The following is a 17,631-nucleotide window of genomic DNA, read 5'->3' on the forward strand; positions in this document are numbered from 1 at the left end:
ATCCCATGAGTATTGTTTTCTTTTTTACTGTGGTGGGGAGGTGAGGGGGAAAAAAACAAAATAGTCCTTGGAGCTGAGAGTGAATTGACCTAATGGAATTGCAAGGTTATGCCGTCACTGGCGACTGGGAACAAAGTTTCAATGGCTAACCAGGCCTCCTTGCCGAATCTCCACGAAGTCTCCTCTGCCCAGCTGGTATCGTTGTTTATTATTCCACACTACTTTGGCAGTGGGACCCAATTTTAGGAGCTGAGGGCTGGGCCACTACCCTTTAATTTCCACCAGGAGAGGTTTCAAGATATTTAAGGAGAGTATTAATTACCCAGTTGTCATACCCTTTACTGTGGAAAATCGTGCTTGCCAGTATCCCCCATGTCATTATACAGATGCTCAAGCAGTCCTTTATTTCTTTACATTCTGAGTCCTGTAGTTGCTTTCCCTATTATAAATTCAAGACTACAATTCCCAGAATCCAAAGAAACAAATGGGACTGACCGGGCATCTCACAAATGATGTGGCGCATTGGAGATGCATTCTGGGATTAGGCTCTGCAGGCTCAGGTTATTCCAGTTGACGCCTTAACTAAAGTAACTTGCCCTGTGCCTGGAAGCCACTGTTTTACTCTTTCCCACCCTTGAAGCTGACCTCCTTGGCGCTCTCTTCCTACGACAGGTTACTACTATGACCTGGATGACTCTTACGATGAGAGTGATGAAGAGGAGGTCCGGGCTCACCTGCGCCGAGTTTCCGAACAGCCACCGCTCAAGTTGGACACGTCTTTGGAGGTTAGTGAAACATATTGCTCGTCCTTCAGGGAAATCTTAATCTCAGTAAGACTACTAGGTTGCTTTTTTGTGAACATTTTATCCAACTTTTCAATTTTAAAATCACTTAGACCTCACCCCCTCCCCCACCTCCCTCCGTAAGCTTTTTCTATTTTGCACCTTTGAACCCTCTGCCCCGTCATGCTAGAGCAGGCGAGGCTCCGAAGAGTGCTCCGTCATGTGCTTAAGTCACTCCATTCCACTTCAATGCATCTCTGGCGGCCCCCCTAACCCAGGGACCGCCCTTATAGCAAGCATGCCCCTGTATACCGCCTCCACCCGTACACAAAACCTATACAGCAACACGGGTAACAGGTGATTCCAACAAGTACCACACCAGAGCTTTTCCTCTCCTCCCTACCCCACTACCCCCCACATCTTACAGAACCACATGAAGCGTAGCCGACATTTTTGGCAAAAAGGCACTATGCAAGGCCAATTACCTTATCCTGCCTTACTTGTGGTGGAACTGATCGCTATTGTTAGAAGCACATCGTGCAAGCCCAAAATGGCGTTTTTTAGATAAGTCTCTGTCTAGACGATCAGCCAGTGGGCCGTGAATTACACGGTGCGCCCTACAAATTGGCTCACTGAGCCACCCAACCCTGAATCGGAATACTCTCCTTATTTAGCTATGTGAAGAGCATCCACCAATGAGGGAAAATATCCCTCTCTGGTGTAAAGAGCCTTGCAACTGTTGATGGTTGAATTTGTAGATATGAAGAGGTGTGATGCACTGTGGTGAGAAGTGCAAGCAGTTTCTTAGGCCACAGATCCTCCTTTCACCATAGACCTTAAGGGCTTTTGAATCCAAGCATTTTTCAGGCCCCTATGGGTCCTTTCCTTCTGCAGTCTGGTATTTTACACGGTCACTACTTCTTGTACACTCTGCGGAATCGCTGTACTTCTGACCAGAGTGTTCTGTTAAAGGCCCCTTACAGCCCTGTTTCTCTTTTGAACCTTCTAGAAAGTGGAGTTCCTGCAGATGGTCGGCCTCACCACGCAGCAGCAAAAAGAGCAGATCCTCTCCCAGAAGCGTCGAAAAAGGAGGAGAATGCTGCGCGAGAGGAGCCAGTCTCCGCCCACCGTCCAGAGCAAGCGGCAGACCCCATCCCCGCGACTGTTGCTGTCTACACGCTACAGTCCCGATGACATGAACAGTAGCCCCAACTTGGAGGAGAAGAAGAAATTCTTGAACATCTTTGACTTGTCTCACATAAGCACCGAGCGGCGGAAAGGTACAGGACTCCAGAGCTTTGGCTGTATCGAAGGTTTAAGGCGGAATGCCTTTCTGCTCGATTGATGTTATTTTAATCTTGTGCTGGTATGCTTTTATGTGAATTATTTAAATGCAAGTGCCCCAGATTCCCAACAACTTGAGCAAACTTGAAAGCAAAGGACTGTGTGTAGAACCAGGGACATGTCTGGGTTCAGATACAGCTGTAAACCCTTTGCATCAACCATAGGTGCAGCTCGAGACAACGGATAGATAGATGTGCAGTAGCTGTTTTTTGTTTTGTTTTTTGTTTCTTTTCGTCTGCCCTCCTCAGAAAAAATATTTTTGGGGTAGTGTAACAGTATACTAGCTTAACACAAATGCCTTCATGATCTGGTGCAGTGGGTCCTTTGGACTGCAGGTCAGAAGCTTTGCCTTTATTAACATCTAGCCATCAGAGGGCTGCCCAAATATGGCATTCTTTACCTGCTTCTTTGTGCTCCACAAAGACCACTTGCTTTTATTTTTACTGGAACTGAGAGGGGAGCTGATTTTGTGGGTGCAGATATGCATGGCCAATGCCAGTATCCATTCCAGAACTGTCTGGAAGAGAGGACATATGGGGAGGTTCCAGAAGTCCATCTTTGGCCTCGGAATAGCAGGCAATAACCATTGAAAAAGTTTACACAAACCAGCAGCAAGCGAGGCTGTGTAACCCAATATGTAATCTGGAGTAAATCCATTGCATGACAGTGTGCTGTGAGTGACTGGACGGTGAGTTAAAAAAGAATGGAGGGAGAGGGTAGGGTGCAACTGTAGTGCTCCGATACCCCATACCGGAGTAGGCATCAATGTTTTAGTAGATTGGTGGGTGAGTTAGCCACAGACTGATCATTCATCCTAGCAACCAATAGAGGATATTAATAGTTGAAGCTCTGTTTCACTGATTGAGATTCCCAGAGTTTACATTCCTTTCGGGAGATGGTGGAAGCAGGGGGATAAGGCGTTGATAGCTTGCGGAGAGATGACTTCCGTCTTAGAGGAGTTGATGATGAGCAAGTATCAAAGTACCATCCAGCGGAGGATGGTAGAGCGACCCGTTGTATGTATTGGAGGATACTTCAGGAGTGTTGGATATGACAGCGAATATTTGGGTGTCTGTGAATGGGCTGTAGGAGACTTTAAAGCAGTGGTCTTCAAACTTTTTGACCCCGGCCCCCCTAAGAAAAATGTCACTGGCCCAGGCCTCCCCCCCCCCCCCTATACACATGGACTCCAAAATTGTACTCGGTTGCGAACGGTTATCGCGCGCTGGATTAGAATGGTGCCACCTAACGAAGGAGTGAATGCCAAACACCACGTTGTTTCAAAATCATTGCTTGCAATGATTCAAATCAGATTAGAGGACAAATATTTGTGGACAAAGCATTCCGATTATGAGGACTCGACTAAAAATAGTGTTGGAGACTTCAAATTAGGATTAGATGAGCAGGAGCTAAACCCAGCTCTTGGTTAAAATGCATCAGAGATAGGTATATCCCGAGAAATAGATAGGGTTGAAATCCCTAATCCGAATACATGACCCTCATGACACTGACACCCCGGTTCCCCAGACGCCCTTCCTACCTACTCTCAAACGGCAGTGGCACCTCCCAGGGAAATACGGAGATCGGATGACGGGTAGGAAAGATCCGTCAAAGTATGGGATGGTGAAGGTCTTCTGGCACAAGTGCTGCAAGTCTGGAGGGAGGACAGAAGGTGTTAGAGCAGAGGTGGGGAGGCATCACCGCTAAAGACAGGCTTTCAACATGCAAACACAACACTGGCAGAGCAGTTTCGGTCCCCCGCTCGCCTCCTCTCCTCCGTGCCCCCTAATGTGGGGGTCGTAGAGTGCAGTTGTGATGCACTTGTCCTGCCAGTACCAATCATACCATGAATACCTGACCCTCTTCCCCCCCCCCACAGAAGCACAGCCAATAGCACTGCAGCTCAGAGCAATACATGGGTAGATTGAGCGTGAAGCAAACGGGGAGAGGCTAATGTAGGAGTAATTTCATTCTTGAAGAGATGGCTTCGGCAGGTTTGGAAGATTACAGATATTAGCAGTGACCAGCAGGATTTTTTCTCAGCTGGCCGAGTCTTATTAATGATTTCTCATGATTTCGCAAAGCAGTCAGGGATGGTTAGGTAGGTGTAAGATACTAGATGTCTGACAAGACTGAATCTCTTAAACGTAGGTAGGCAATACTGGCATTTTATTCAAATGTAACATGATGTGACGTAACACATCAGATGCAAAGAAGTGTTTTATCCAAACAGTAATCTCCTCAAACACACTTTACAGATGAGAATGTAAAAGGTGACCGATAGACACCAGGGGAACTGTACAGATGGGAGATTGGGCTTTGGTAAACCTTCTGCTATTAAGGCGCAGGGGGGAGGGGTGGCAGTGCTGTATTAATAAGGCGGCTCCTCCGTGGCAGATTGCTGGAGCCCAGCAATCTGCCATGGGGAAGCCACGTTGTGTAAACAACACCGGCAGAGCCGTTTCGGTCCCCCGCTCACCTCCTCTCCTCCATGCCCCCTAATGTGGGGGTCGCAGAGGGAGAGTGGCGCAGTGGGGACCGGTGCTGTATTAATAACGTGGCTCCCGTGGCAGATTGCCACAGGGAGCTGCACTATAAATAAAGGGGTGACTTACCTCTCACGGGCGGCAGCAGCAGGGAACACAGGAAACCACAACGCAGCCTCGATGCGCGATCCAAATGCAGGAAAGCGCGCTTCCAGGCTGTGTTGATTTCGTGTTTCATGGCCACGCCCCCACCACATCGCACAGGCTGAGCATGTGCATGGGAGCCAGTGGCATGTGCTTTGTAATTTGGGCATGCTGCGAGCCTTGCACAAGTCTCCTTTGTGAGAACAAATGACATTTTTCCACGATGTAAAGCTTTTCAGATAGTCCGGTATTTGCCACGCCTGCTATTGTGCATCGGTGGTAGTTTTCAGCCACATGTTGCTGGCGGGTACTTAAAAAGCTGTGAACCCCAAAAAGGTGAAATTAAACGTTGGAATCTATCTGTGAGCGGGATCAACTGAGCTCTGATATTTTGGAAACCCTGTAATTGTACTCTTTCCCAAGAGTTCCTTTCTTGAGCGGCTAAAAATACGCTTCTTTTGCAGAGTTGCCTATCCGTGTTACCGTAGACACGTGCGGACCAAGTCTTTTAAACCTCACAGGAATTTTAAAATCAAAGATGCCCATGTTAATGCACTGTCCCTGTTTACCCCCAAAGCTCTTTGCTTCAGTAGCCCGCCAGGTGACTGGCTTCAGAATCAATGGGGGCATCTCTATTGGGGGTTGGTTTTCTGCAAGCAGTGGCTGAGCCCATTAATAAGAATTCAATATCTAGCTGAGCCCTCTGGGGATTCTTGAGTGTGGGTACAAGATGCACTCTAGGGGCTGTGTGACGGCAAGGCTATTTACCTACTTGAATGAATGTATGCATGAGAAACAGTGCGAAAAGGTTAACTTTAATAGCTGCATCTAAGAGCACACTGAGCGCGAAAACTGTAAAATTACACATGCTCTACTGTGCATAATTGTCTTGGCAGCGACTTGAGTTAAAATACATGCACCAAACATACCATAGTATAGGTGGGGAGTGGTGGTGTGTGTGTAGCTGACCCGAGGGAGATCTGAATGGAGGAACTGTGAGGGGCCGGGTCGGGGTGGGGTATGGGGTGGGGTGTTGTATGCTCTTCATAGTCAAAGGCCTTCATAGTGTGCATGACTCCAGTGGAGCTGAGATGAGCAGGAAAGATGCCGACAGTGTGGTGTGCCATGGGTACCCTATAGCTTGAAGTGCATGCACGTGGTATGTGATTGGCCACCAAATTTTGTTTTACATTTATTTTGTTAGAGGAGATTAGGGGAAATTGAGGGTAGAAAGGTTAGAAACAAGTTTGGAAATGTGTGAAGGTCTTGCTCTTACTGCATAAAAGGCGTTTTGGAATGAACTGTATGATGTGTGAAGTGCCGAAAGCTAACGTTGCGCAATAACTTCACACATTAAAAGGGCGGAAACTCTAAATGGCCTGCACCTCTCGAGCTTCAGTAACATGGTGTGCAGTCTACTTGTGCACATTCAATTCTAAATTCCTAAACAGACGGGGGAGCCCAGAGGATCTCCGGGGGTGGGGATTGGGTTTAATGCAAAATATAAGCAGCAACCATTTTTATTTTATTGTGCATTTGTTAGGCGCTTGCACATCAAGCAATGGTGTTTCAAAGCGTCCAGAGGGCAACAGGGAGGGAACGGGGGCGGGGCAAAAGGCAGATATAGTAATACTGAAGAACGAAGACAGAAGCGTTCCTACCAGGGATTCGGAGCGTGCAAGTGCAGAGAGCGAGAAGGGACAAGGTAAGGGGGTAAGTGCTAGTGGTTCCACAAAGGGGAAAGTGGCAGTGAGTCCATTGTAGACAACAGGTAAGTGCCTGACAGAGACCACTTGGCAAAAAGTGCTCACCTGCCAATACACTAAGTGCAGGCCTGTGAGACACACAGACCAGTGGGGTGCCAAGGCAAGGGCTGAGGGAGGGCAGAGGCTGAAGGCCAGGACACATAAGGGCCCAGGCCACCTATCTCCGCGACTGGGCGGTTTAGCAAGGCAGGGAGAGGGGAGGAGGAAAGTCTTGAGGAGCTTCCAGAATTTGAGGAGATCCGGCTCAAGACAAAGCAGAATTGGGAGGCTGTGCCACAGGAGGGAGCCAGCCGAGGAAAGGGATTGGCCACAAGCTCGCTGCTTGGAGAAGCGCTTCACACACAGAGTTGGAGCCCCGGAGGAGCGTAGATCTGGAGGGAAGAGTATTTGGTGAGAGCAAGTTGCAGATAGCGTGATTTACTTGAGAAGGGGGGTGCGGGGGGACTCAACATACAAATGTTTGTATACCATGGTTGAAGACGAACATTGCTTCCTACCTAAAGCGTAAAACGAAAGAAACAGAACAGCCTGCCTGCGCATCCTTATTGGCCCTTAAATCTCTGCAGTGGGCATACCTCCGAACAGTTCGTACACACGCTGGCATATTTGCATATGCACTGAAACCGCCATACTAATGCTGGCTTCCTTTTCATAGATAAGGAAAAGCTTGTGGAAATGCTTCATGCAATGAAACAAAAGCAAGCAACGGCAGAGCAAGAGAAGGACCCCCCATTGGTGCCATGCAAGAGTCCCGCCATCATCCCGATCGGTAAGTAGTGTATACAGTCATTGATGAGGAAGATTTCCTAGCTACTGCTTTGTATTGCTTATTACAAAGAAAAAAGGCCAAATAAAAGCTGGGAGGTTTGGTGGCTTGCGGACGAATGCAATGATCGTAGCGTATGAAGGATGTATGCAAATTCCTACCTAGGATTCTGCTTGAACAAATCTAGTTCAAAAAATGTTGGGCACAATGTTCTTATGGGGTGAAGACCGACGCCTACCTGCATTTGCTAGCTCCCTTGTACATCTCAGTCAAAAGCCTTTGCCCCGGCAGTGCCACCACAATCCACCAAAGCGAGTTCACGCAGAAGTACTGATTGAAGGCACATAGCCCTATACTCTGGAACATTCCTAACCTGGGACTAATGTGCATGTGACGTATATTTTAAGAACCTGCTACTGGCCTTTGTCAAATAATCCTTTGACTACTGAAATACTTTAGCAAGACCACAACCCGTCTCCTCTTGGTGGGACCCAAGCCCGTTCCACAGCCCAGGTTATCTGCCACCCACCAGACATTTGGCAACAAGGTCCAGTCCACTCACCAAAGCAGCCCCATCTACATAGTCAGTGACAAGGAAGCCACAAGCTGATGCTTTCTAAGCCTTTCAGCTGCTTCCCCACGCAAGAAACCCCCCCCCCTCCCCCAAGTGTGCCATTGATGCAACCCGCCAGCCATAAACAAGACCTCAAAATGAAGGCATCCCGCCTCTCCCTAGCTGCATGTGGCCCTCTGAATTACTCTATTCCTGTGCGACCACAGGAATAGAGGGGTGTGTGTGTGTGTGTGTGGGGGTACGTAGGTACATGTGCATGGATTTAAATGTGTGCACCTTACGAAGAAAGGTAAACAGTGCACTTTGTCTTTGTGTAGGATGACTTGTTTATAGAGTTCCCTGCAGTTAAATGTCTTCTCTTTTGCAAATAGATGACTCCAAACCCCCCGCCCCCGCAGCACCAGAGAAACCCTCAGATGTCCCCTCGCCTTCACCTGCACCTGCCCAACCCGAAATCCAGGAAACCGCCGACCCTGTAGTACTTGAACTGCCCAAGTCTGTGGAACCTCAGAGACCGAAGGAAGCACCCCCCACAGTACCCGCCAAAACGAACGATGCGCCGGCCGGCAAGAGGAGCCTAAGCATACTGAATTTCATGAAGAGCCCCCCGCCCAAGGAAAGCTCTGTACCCCTATCGCACAGCCTTAACGGGAAGCACAACACATGGGCGCCCTTCATAGCGGAAGAGTTTGCACATCAGTTTCACGAGTCTGTCCTGCAGTCCACGCAGAAAGCGTTGCAAAAGCATAAAGGTAAGGGGGAAAGTGGGCTGGAAATTACTTGAGATGGTTGTATTGTGAGAATTACATTTTGTGTTGGGTGGAAAACTGAAAGTGCAGGAATTTCATTGAAAAGCACATTTGCCAAGTGGACGTGAACAAGCGTAAGGCCCCTGCATGGGAGGTGGAAGTATTTCGGTGATTGTGGCTCGGGGGCAGGCGGTGTCAGTCCCGCTGAGATTGAGTTAGTGGGTGTTAAGACGGATTTCTGACCTCTGTCCTGGCGGCGCAGAAGTTCAGAAGGCCAACCTAATTACTTGGAACAGGGTAACCTCTGGACAAGCCAGACCAATCAGGGTAGCGATCGCGGCGGTCAAGACTAGGTCTCAAGAGGGGTGAGGGTGACTGAAAGCCCGCAATGAGCACACAAAGCAAGGACACTTACAAACTACTCAAAACAGGTGTTATATTAAAAATATATACACATTTATTCCAAGGCCTTTAAAACAATGACCTTAGCGAGAAATCACAATACAACTCTAGTAAACCAACACATACCAAATCAATACAATATATATACAAATACAAACGAGTCTAAAGCGTTAGATGCACGAAATGTGTAGTCCACCTAGAAGGGAAGGAAAACAGGCAGTGCGAAATAATGCTTAGACCCAGTCTGCCTTCAGAGGCACCTAACTAAAAGGAAGTCCGAGCCCTACAAAGAGTGGAGCCTTGTGCTCAAAAGTACCTGCACACGCTGGTGCCAACGGGCAAAAAGGGAAGTCTCTTCGAGGGAATCGGGCAGTTCAGTTTAGTGCACAAATGAAGAACTACAGGGTTCCGTGACTCAAGCGCAGCCTCCACTGTGGGCAGAAGCAGAGCGCGAGTACGGAAAGGCGTGCTGTTTTGACACAGTGGGGAAAAGCTATGGGCTCCTGCAGGAGGGCGACCAGTTCCTAGCTATGCTACTCACCGGTCCCCGATGCAAGCAGACCCACGCTTCTCCGCGTCGGTTTCAGTCGCTGGCAGGTTCAGGAGAGCAGGGGACGACATGTCGTCGTCGTGTAGATTCTGCAGCAGCAGAGTTGAGTAAAAGATGTCCCAAACGAAGTGAACCCACACAGTTTGTTACCACAGCAGAGCAACGGAGCGGCCGTGTGTATCTCAGCCAAATGTACACTACTCACTTCAGACCTGGGAACGCCAAGTGTACGAATCGTATGAGAGTGACAAGGACTAGAAATACAACACAACCTGGCGGCGGTTACAGAGCAAGACTCCTGTGTAGGCTGGTCAGTCTGCTGGATGGCCCAGAGACCCTTCCGAAGGCTTACGTGTAGGAGATGGTGAAGATGCCGAGAATAGCTGTTCCCGCTATTCCAAGGGTCGAAGTACCAGTACAGGCCTTCTGGTTCGATCAGAGGTAAAAAGGGTTTCACAAAGCGACAGCAGTGGAGAGGAGCAGTCCTTCAGCGGGTCACCAGCGATTCCTCGGTTCAGCCTCGTGGTTGCAGGATACTTGGCTCCTGTATTCCTTTGTTCGTGAGAATTCAGGAGATCGACATGTAGTGGCGTTTCCAGCCCCCTCTTATCCACGGTTCCCTTTGCGCCAAAACGGGGGGGACCCAAAGGGAGATCCGCTCATCAACACTCACACCATACGTGGACCTATCACGGACCACGGTGGTCCCAGGCATTCACACCACCCTAGACTCTTTGGCACCCAGGATGTGTATTGGGACCAGACATCCCAGCCCACATCCTGGAGGGGCACACAAGGCCTGTAGAAGCCTGCGAAAGCATCCGTGTTTCGCGGGAAAGTACATGCCCAAATAAGGAAGGCCCCGGGTCGGCTCGACCTGGGGAAAGTGAAGGGAGCAAGATGGTCAGCGGACAGGACAAAGGAGCCTCGTGGTCTGGCCATTTTGGGAGCCAGGCCACCATTTTGGGCTAAGCGCGAGAAACGCGCTTAAAACGCCAAAAGGAGCTCAAAACACAAGAAACGATCGCTGCCACCATTCCCGTCCGTGATTCACTTGCACCGATCAGTTACAATCCAAAAAGAGTATCTAGGGCCTGTAGAAGGCTAGAGACCCAAGAGAGCAGTAACTTAGCTTACAGTGCTCTCTGGTGTCATGTTGCACGAAAGCCGCAACATGATAAAGAAACTACGGAAAACAGCGTTTCCCGGTACGGACTGTCTTAAGGGCATGTCAGTTTCCCCGTAAGAATGGAGCGAAAGCCCAGAGGAGTGCGGCAGAAGGCTGCACTTCTCTGGCAAAGTCTAGATCATGGTGAAAACAACAGCAAAAAGTTTAGGGGTTGCCACATGGAAGGAAAATTACCCACAATTAAGAAATCTTTCCTAACAGTGGGGAAGGGGCAGTTTCCTGCTTGCCAGATTAAATATACCCATGCCACTTCTGCTAAGAGTTACTCTGGTTCACTTGAGAATAGGGAAAGCGCTTGTTCCAGCTGAAGGAGCCATACGAGGCCTTCGATTTGCTGCCCTCCGGTAATGTGTTTCACACACTGGTGTCTTAGACTATGGCTGTGCTGGTTCAGTTGTTGTAGCTTTAAGTGGTTTGTTCTCGAACCAGAACTTAATATCTGTCCTCTTTGACTTTCCCAGTAGCCACAAACGTGTCTCTAGAAAGTTGATGCCTCCACACTTAGATGTCAAAACAACACGCTGAGAACAACATTCAGCTCCTCATGTCGCTGTTCGAAGCCAGTTCTGCACACAGCATGACCATCGCCTGCAGCTCCACCCAGATTGACTTTCCACTCTACCCATGCACCACATGCATAATTCACAGTCTCTTTAGCAAAGGAGGGACTAGAAGAGAGTAAGCAGGTTCTGGATACCAGGGCGTGTACTCCACATGTGTCCTGGTGCACAGAGACAGGCCTAGGACTGTACTTGGCCTCAACCAGGCCATCAAAAAAGTTCACTACCTTAGAGGCAGATTTCCTTTCTGTAAAGGCAGTTGGAGATCTTGGTAGTAGAGACACCCACCAACAATTGGCCAAAGGAAATCTGGAAAGACCAACTTGGTTTGGTCGCGCAACACCTTGTAGTTAAACAAAAAATGGGTCTGGCGCATTCCGAGCTTCCACGGCTCCTCAGATTTCTGCTGTGGTAACGGGAATTTCATTCTTGCCTTTCCCTTCGTCGCATTCCCCAACATTCAGGGAAGGGTGTTGGGTCACACCTGGACTACTATGCTAATGTCGTATTTCCGAGTCTGTGAAAATACCAGATGGGATTATGTTCCGAGGATCCAGAACGTGTCCGCCGGCTTCATTTCTAGAAATGTGACCGAGTAGCAAGTGCATTGCATTCACTAAAGTGGCGCCGGTGGCGTATCTGTGTGGTGCGCCGCGCATAATACGGCAAGGGACTACAATTTCACACCTTTCCAGAAAAGGTAACTGGACTCAATGGGCGATCCCTGGCCACTCAGTATATTAAACATTCCAAGAAATAACTACAAATGCAGAATTGGGAGTCTTTGCTTTGGAAGTGCTAATGGACAGGAATCTGGAGTGAGCTCCAACTGGCACTTGTGTTTTTAACATTTTTCCAAATGTTGCAATTCCATCTAGTTCCGCATTGAACACACTCCACAAAAATCCTTGAGCCACTCATATACTCAGCCGTTTTTAAGTACCAGGAGGCCACTTGCGTGGCGACTGATGTGCTTTACAGAATAGTTTTAGCACTGCGTATAATCCCACAGGATACTTATTCCCATAGACCACCTCTGCCAAAGCGCAGGCGACCCCTAAGGGCTGTGATAAGGCATCTGCTATTTACGTGCATGTCCCATTGGCCTTCAGTCGGCTGCGCACATGTTGAGAACATATCTGTGGTGGTAATGCACGCTGTTATTTCCATACTTGAATGTTGACTTCGGTTGGTCAAGTGCACATGTACAACATTTTTAAAAGTGCATAATTCTGAGCGACTCCAAATTTGGCAAGTGAGGCCAAGGAAGCGGAGTACCTGGGAATATTTGCTGGTCTGTTTGGCAGCGAGGTCTCACTCATGGTGCTTCAGGCCATGCAGGCCTGTTCTAGCGCTTCAGGGAGAAGAGACCTTCAAATAGGAGCTTTGGTCCAGTTCTCTCCGAGTGAGGGGAAATGCGCGCCAATGTGGTCTCCTTTTGGTATTCTTGGGAGAGGCAGCGCTTCACCATCAGATTGTTTGATACTTCACTGGGTGCTGGTGCAGAACTTAAGTCCTTCCTCAAAAAGCAGCCCTTCCGGGGTGCAGGTTAGCAGAACCAGCTGCAAATAAGGCGGGAGGGTGAGGGGGGGTCTGCTTTTATTTTCATGGGAACCAGTGAGTGAAAACAGCGGCCAATCACGCACAGAGCATAATTCAAACAAAGGGGTGATTGGGCAACGGAGGCACCCCCTCCCCCCCCCCCCCCCCCCCCCCCCCCCCGCAAGAACACCCAGGCATTTTGGAATGGTCTCTTACTCCAAGGATTGAATCCACTCTGCCCCGACAGTCATCTGCATATACCGGTCTGAACTAGATTCAGGCTGATTACAGCCCACTAGTCCTGGTTCACACAAAACAAGTGGCCAAAGAAGGCCACCGCCTCCCACGTACAGGGCTTTGAGGCAAACGCCTACAACCTCCATTTTGATTAATTGAGGAGGAAGAGAAAATGGACCCAGCCAGGTAAAATGGATTCCACCCAGAGGAACCATTTTGAAAAGGCGTATGAGCCACCACCAGCCTACCCACTTGACTAACCGTGTGGGTTCTCTCTCTGGGAGACAATAGGGAACTTTTGAAGTACCCGTACCTCAGGAATCCTAAATAGAAACACACAGCCACGCTGTCAGGCTTGAGACTAAGCCTAGCTGGGAGAGGGAAAGGGGAATACAAAATCCAAGGAATCCAGCAAAAATGGAGGGGACCATCCAATTCGGCAAAAGTGCTCCATAAATTGAGTTCTACCCCATGAGTCGATTGACCTTTTTTACTCATCCCAGAATACTTTGTAGAATGCATGCTTTCTTCATTCATATATTATTTTCATGAAGGTGTGTTTTTACCACCCCCAGCTGTGGTATTAACTAAATGCGATTTTGGCCATGCCATCAGGATCCCTTCCTGGATATCCGTTGCAATGCTTGCACTCTCCACACTCCAACGTACCCCGTCAAAGATTCAAATCATCTAGTAAATGGAGGTGTTTTCATGTGAATTAATGGCAGGATGAGGAGTGACTTTTATGCCTACGTAGAAACTTGCAATTTGAAATGTTTACCCCTAAAAAAAAAAGCCCATTAGAGAAGTGCAGACAGCTGTTAATCTGCAGCTCTGATTTATGAACCACTGCATGGGATGGCCTGGTCATTCCATCTTTGCCTTCGATTTACCATCCAAGCCTTGCTGGTCTTTTCCAATGTAGATCCCAGCCACCAATCCGCAGGTGAGGGATGCCCGGATTATCGATGGGTTCTGCTTCTAAAAAGACTCTGTAACAGGCAGGCTAATGGCCGTAAAGACAGGTGGATCTGATCTGTGTAGTTCTTGTAATGCTGTTCAGATTCTGATGTTGCATTATTTCTGCTGCAAATGAATGGAGATTACTGGCAGTTCACTTCATTGATATTTCGACGCCGGCTTGCTGTGGCTTTCTTGTAGGTGGCGCTGCAGTGCTCGCCGCTGAACAGAATCACAAGATGGACGCCTCCATCCACTATAACATTCCTGAACTTAAGGGCTCGAGCAGAGGCACACCACACCTCCAGAACGGGCGCCAGGAGCCCGCGGTACCCGGAAGGAATGTGGCTGCCCCAATTGAGCACGAGAGGGACTCGGAAGAGGAAGAAACGGACGACTCAGAGGACGAGGGTGAAGAAGAGCTTCCCAGACCCAAATGGCAGGGGATAGAGGCGGTGTTTGAAGCTTATCAAGAACACATAGAAGGTAAGAGTGTTGTGGAGCGTCGTCTTGGGTACTTATTTTGCAGTGCTTCGAGGCTCCTATGCTGTTTTTTTAAAAAAAATCCCTTGTTCAGAATCCAGCTTTTGAGAAATATGTACATATTTTGATATAGTCAAGTGTTATCTGTGAATACATTTTGACTAGACGTTTGAAGTTCAGCTAGATAGCACTTCACGCGTATTGCATTGTTGTACTTGTTGAGTCAGATATTCCAGCGGAACAATGCCTGGTCCTTTTGCTCTGTAGACATGTGTAAGGGGTGTTGGGTGTCTGCAGTGGGAATGCAACTTTGTCACCGGGTAGTGCTGCCTGAAACAATGTATCTCTGGAAATGGTATGGCCCCTAGTTTCTTGATTGGCAACAGGCGAATGCACCCTGCCCCTCCCCCGGCCTTGTTCTCTACAGTAGTTCAAATTCTGCATATGCAGTGGTCGAAGTGTACGAAAAGAAGTATTGGAGCTATGTTCTCTGCTGGTCTGCCCTGCTCCCCACAAACCCTATCCCTGCGCCCCCTCCCACAAACAATCCAAACACCCAAACAAAAACACACCTGCTGTTTATGGGAATGTGCAGTGCAGTGCACTGAAGTGCAGGCTTCAACTTCTTTCTACACTTTTATTTTAAAACTAAACCATTCCAGAACGGTTTCTTTTTAAAATAAAAGTATAGGAACTGTGAGACTTAAAAATAAAAAGTATGGGAGCACCGCTCCCGCCCACTTGGACCACTGTGCATATGGGGAGAACAGAAATCTTTAACTTGTGAACGATTTATTGAGAATCCCTTTATGCATCGTCGTTAAAGACGAACCCCTGTCCCCATAGTGTGTTTTTCAGGAATATCTTTGTACACAGACAATTTACAATTCATTTTTAGTCACTGCTGCCATGTGAGTTGGATCTTGCAACTTTTTGTGGGCTGGTATGAGGGCATTGGTCGATTAACGGTACTTTTTTTTTTATAGAGCTGTGCTTTTGTTGTTCAAATAACGTGCAGTGGATATGTCTTTCTGTTTTTAGGTTACCACGACGATCCCTACTGTTGTAATTTTTTATCCGAAAAAATGGGTGGGCCCAGTCTTTGAGCTACACTTGGCTCGTGCTCTCTTTCTGTGGAGGAACTACAGTAAGCACAGGCTGGATCTTGCAGATGAAACCACTTTACAACTTCACTGATGCGGGTCTTCTTGTTGCGGTGTGAACTAGGAAACAGCCCGTTGTTTTTGGTAGAGAGTTTGCGAGTTAGGTTTGTTGTAATTTGCTCTAGATTATAGAGCTGGGACCTCTCAGGTAAAATGCCAGTTCATGCCAATCGATTAGGTTTCCTATTGCTCAATAGTATGCCATTATGTCAACCTCGGAAGGATTAAGGGAAGAGTCTCACCGGCGCAAATTACAGGACACGCTATGAAGTGAGTCTTTACTAGCGAGGGGTGTATGGTCTCAAATCTCAGTGGTTTTGTTGTCTGCCCAAGCATGCGTTGACTTGTATTAAAACTCGATGGAGAATTTGTTGGGGAGGTTCTACCATAATACTATTATTTCTGCAGTATCAACATAATCTGGTGGTGTGATGGTTCAGTGGATTTGCGCCTTTGAATACCACCTAGAAGTGTTGTTTGGGTGTATGCTGTTTGTCCCTTAAAAAGAGCATTTATTGACAACCCTAATGTGGTTCTGAGGAACACCTTTTAGAGAGGCCTTTATAGAGTATACATTTAATGGCCCTTAAAATTGCAGACCAACTGTGTGCACCAGAACTCCTATTTACACTGTGCTTGTGTAATTAGTAAATTCAAGGGGACTATTTTGGTCTAGTTATGTTTACTGCTGTGCAGTCTGAGAGCAATAGGCGGCTGTGTTAGGTTGCCCTGGCCTTGCGTTTGATGTTATTGGTCTGAGTGTTCTATTAGCCGATGTTCTCAACATCATCGTGCATTATACAAGCAGAACTAGCTTAACTGGTGTCAGTGACCATCTACCATTCCAGAGTGCTAGTTGTGAAATCGGGAAACAGTTCAGCGAGTATTTTAGCTTCCTGAGTGGTTGCTTGTGTAGTCAACAGCCTGAACACAGAGTGTTTGGTTCTCAGCTCGCTGAAAAACCTCACTCTTGTCCTCTGGAAAAATCCAAAGTACTCTTTGAGAGCTACCAATTGCAACCCTTTTGGCATAAACTGCTCTGAGGGCACGCGTTTCAAAATATAAATAGTCCCAGGCATGCAACACCCAATCGGTTCCGTAGACCTCAAAGGAGATCTCTGCACATTGGTGCCGACACTTTTCAGGCCAGTGGTTTGTGCAGCCCTTTCACTGACTTCTCTGAACCGTTCCAGGGGATGTCGCTCCGAGCTAGATTGGCATTCCAGTTGATTCCTGCCCTTGATTCCTGCCCAAGTCATTTATTTTGGTCTTTGTCTAAACAAAAGGTCATTTTTTCAAACATTTTATTCTACTTGCACACAGTGCGTCAGCACCTGAGCCAAAGAGTTCCTTCCCCCTTTTATAAATCACCTTTCTCAGATTCAAGTGTCAAAGCTTTTCTGCGAACTCTGTACTTTGGCACAGCTATTTGCACAGCAACGGTGGGAGGAATTTGACCATCCGCATAGTGGCTGTGCGCTCGCCTGGGCTTTTTTTAAATTGAATGATGGTAGATAAACCTCTGGAAAATGTGTGGGGCTAATCTGCACACATGTTCCTATCCTCACTGCATGACATATGCAATTAACTAACAACGTTATTAGAAACCAAGGTCTCTTATCTTTGTTACCGGACTGCTCGGTGACTCCTCTGTAACTTTCTTATTTTATTTGCGGGTTCTTCTATGTCTAATGTTTACTGTTCATCTATTAGTCCCATTCTCGTCGCGTCTTGATAGAGTATGTCGTTGAAGAGCCAAATACCGCTCAAACAAACATAATAACAAATACTCTCTGAGACCAAGCGCCAAGTTAAATCACCATCACCAAAGTTTAATGGTAAATTTGTGTGTGCCCTTTGGATGACACGTGTTTCGGCAGTTGGCCTTTATCAAATCCGGGCATATTTCCTTGTGTGTAAGTTCAAAAACATAA

General features: G+C 47.8%; 1 protein-coding gene across 6 annotated transcripts in view; it reads left to right on the top strand.

The window, feature by feature from the left end:
• GSE1 (Gse1 coiled-coil protein) overlaps positions 1-17,631 on the top strand; it is a 1,546,392-nt gene that overhangs the window by 1,517,054 nt on the left and 11,707 nt on the right. For all 6 annotated transcript variants that reach the window (XR_011283474.1, XM_069636384.1, XM_069636395.1 and 3 more), the window contains 5 exons: positions 673-785; positions 1,792-2,062; positions 7,178-7,291; positions 8,234-8,614; positions 14,253-14,537. Coding sequence is in view for 5 of the 6 variants with exons in the window: in XM_069636384.1 (XP_069492485.1) it covers positions 673-785; positions 1,792-2,062; positions 7,178-7,291; positions 8,234-8,614; positions 14,253-14,537 (1,164 nt within the window). In the remaining variant the exon portion in view is untranslated. The remainder of the gene's footprint in view (positions 1-672; positions 786-1,791; positions 2,063-7,177; positions 7,292-8,233; positions 8,615-14,252; positions 14,538-17,631) is intronic.

The sequence above is a fragment of the Ambystoma mexicanum genome, chromosome 1q, assembly GCF_040938575.1.
Source record: "Ambystoma mexicanum isolate Mex_15411 chromosome 1q, UKY_AmexF1_1, whole genome shotgun sequence".
NCBI classification, from domain to species: domain Eukaryota; kingdom Metazoa; phylum Chordata; class Amphibia; order Caudata; family Ambystomatidae; genus Ambystoma; species Ambystoma mexicanum.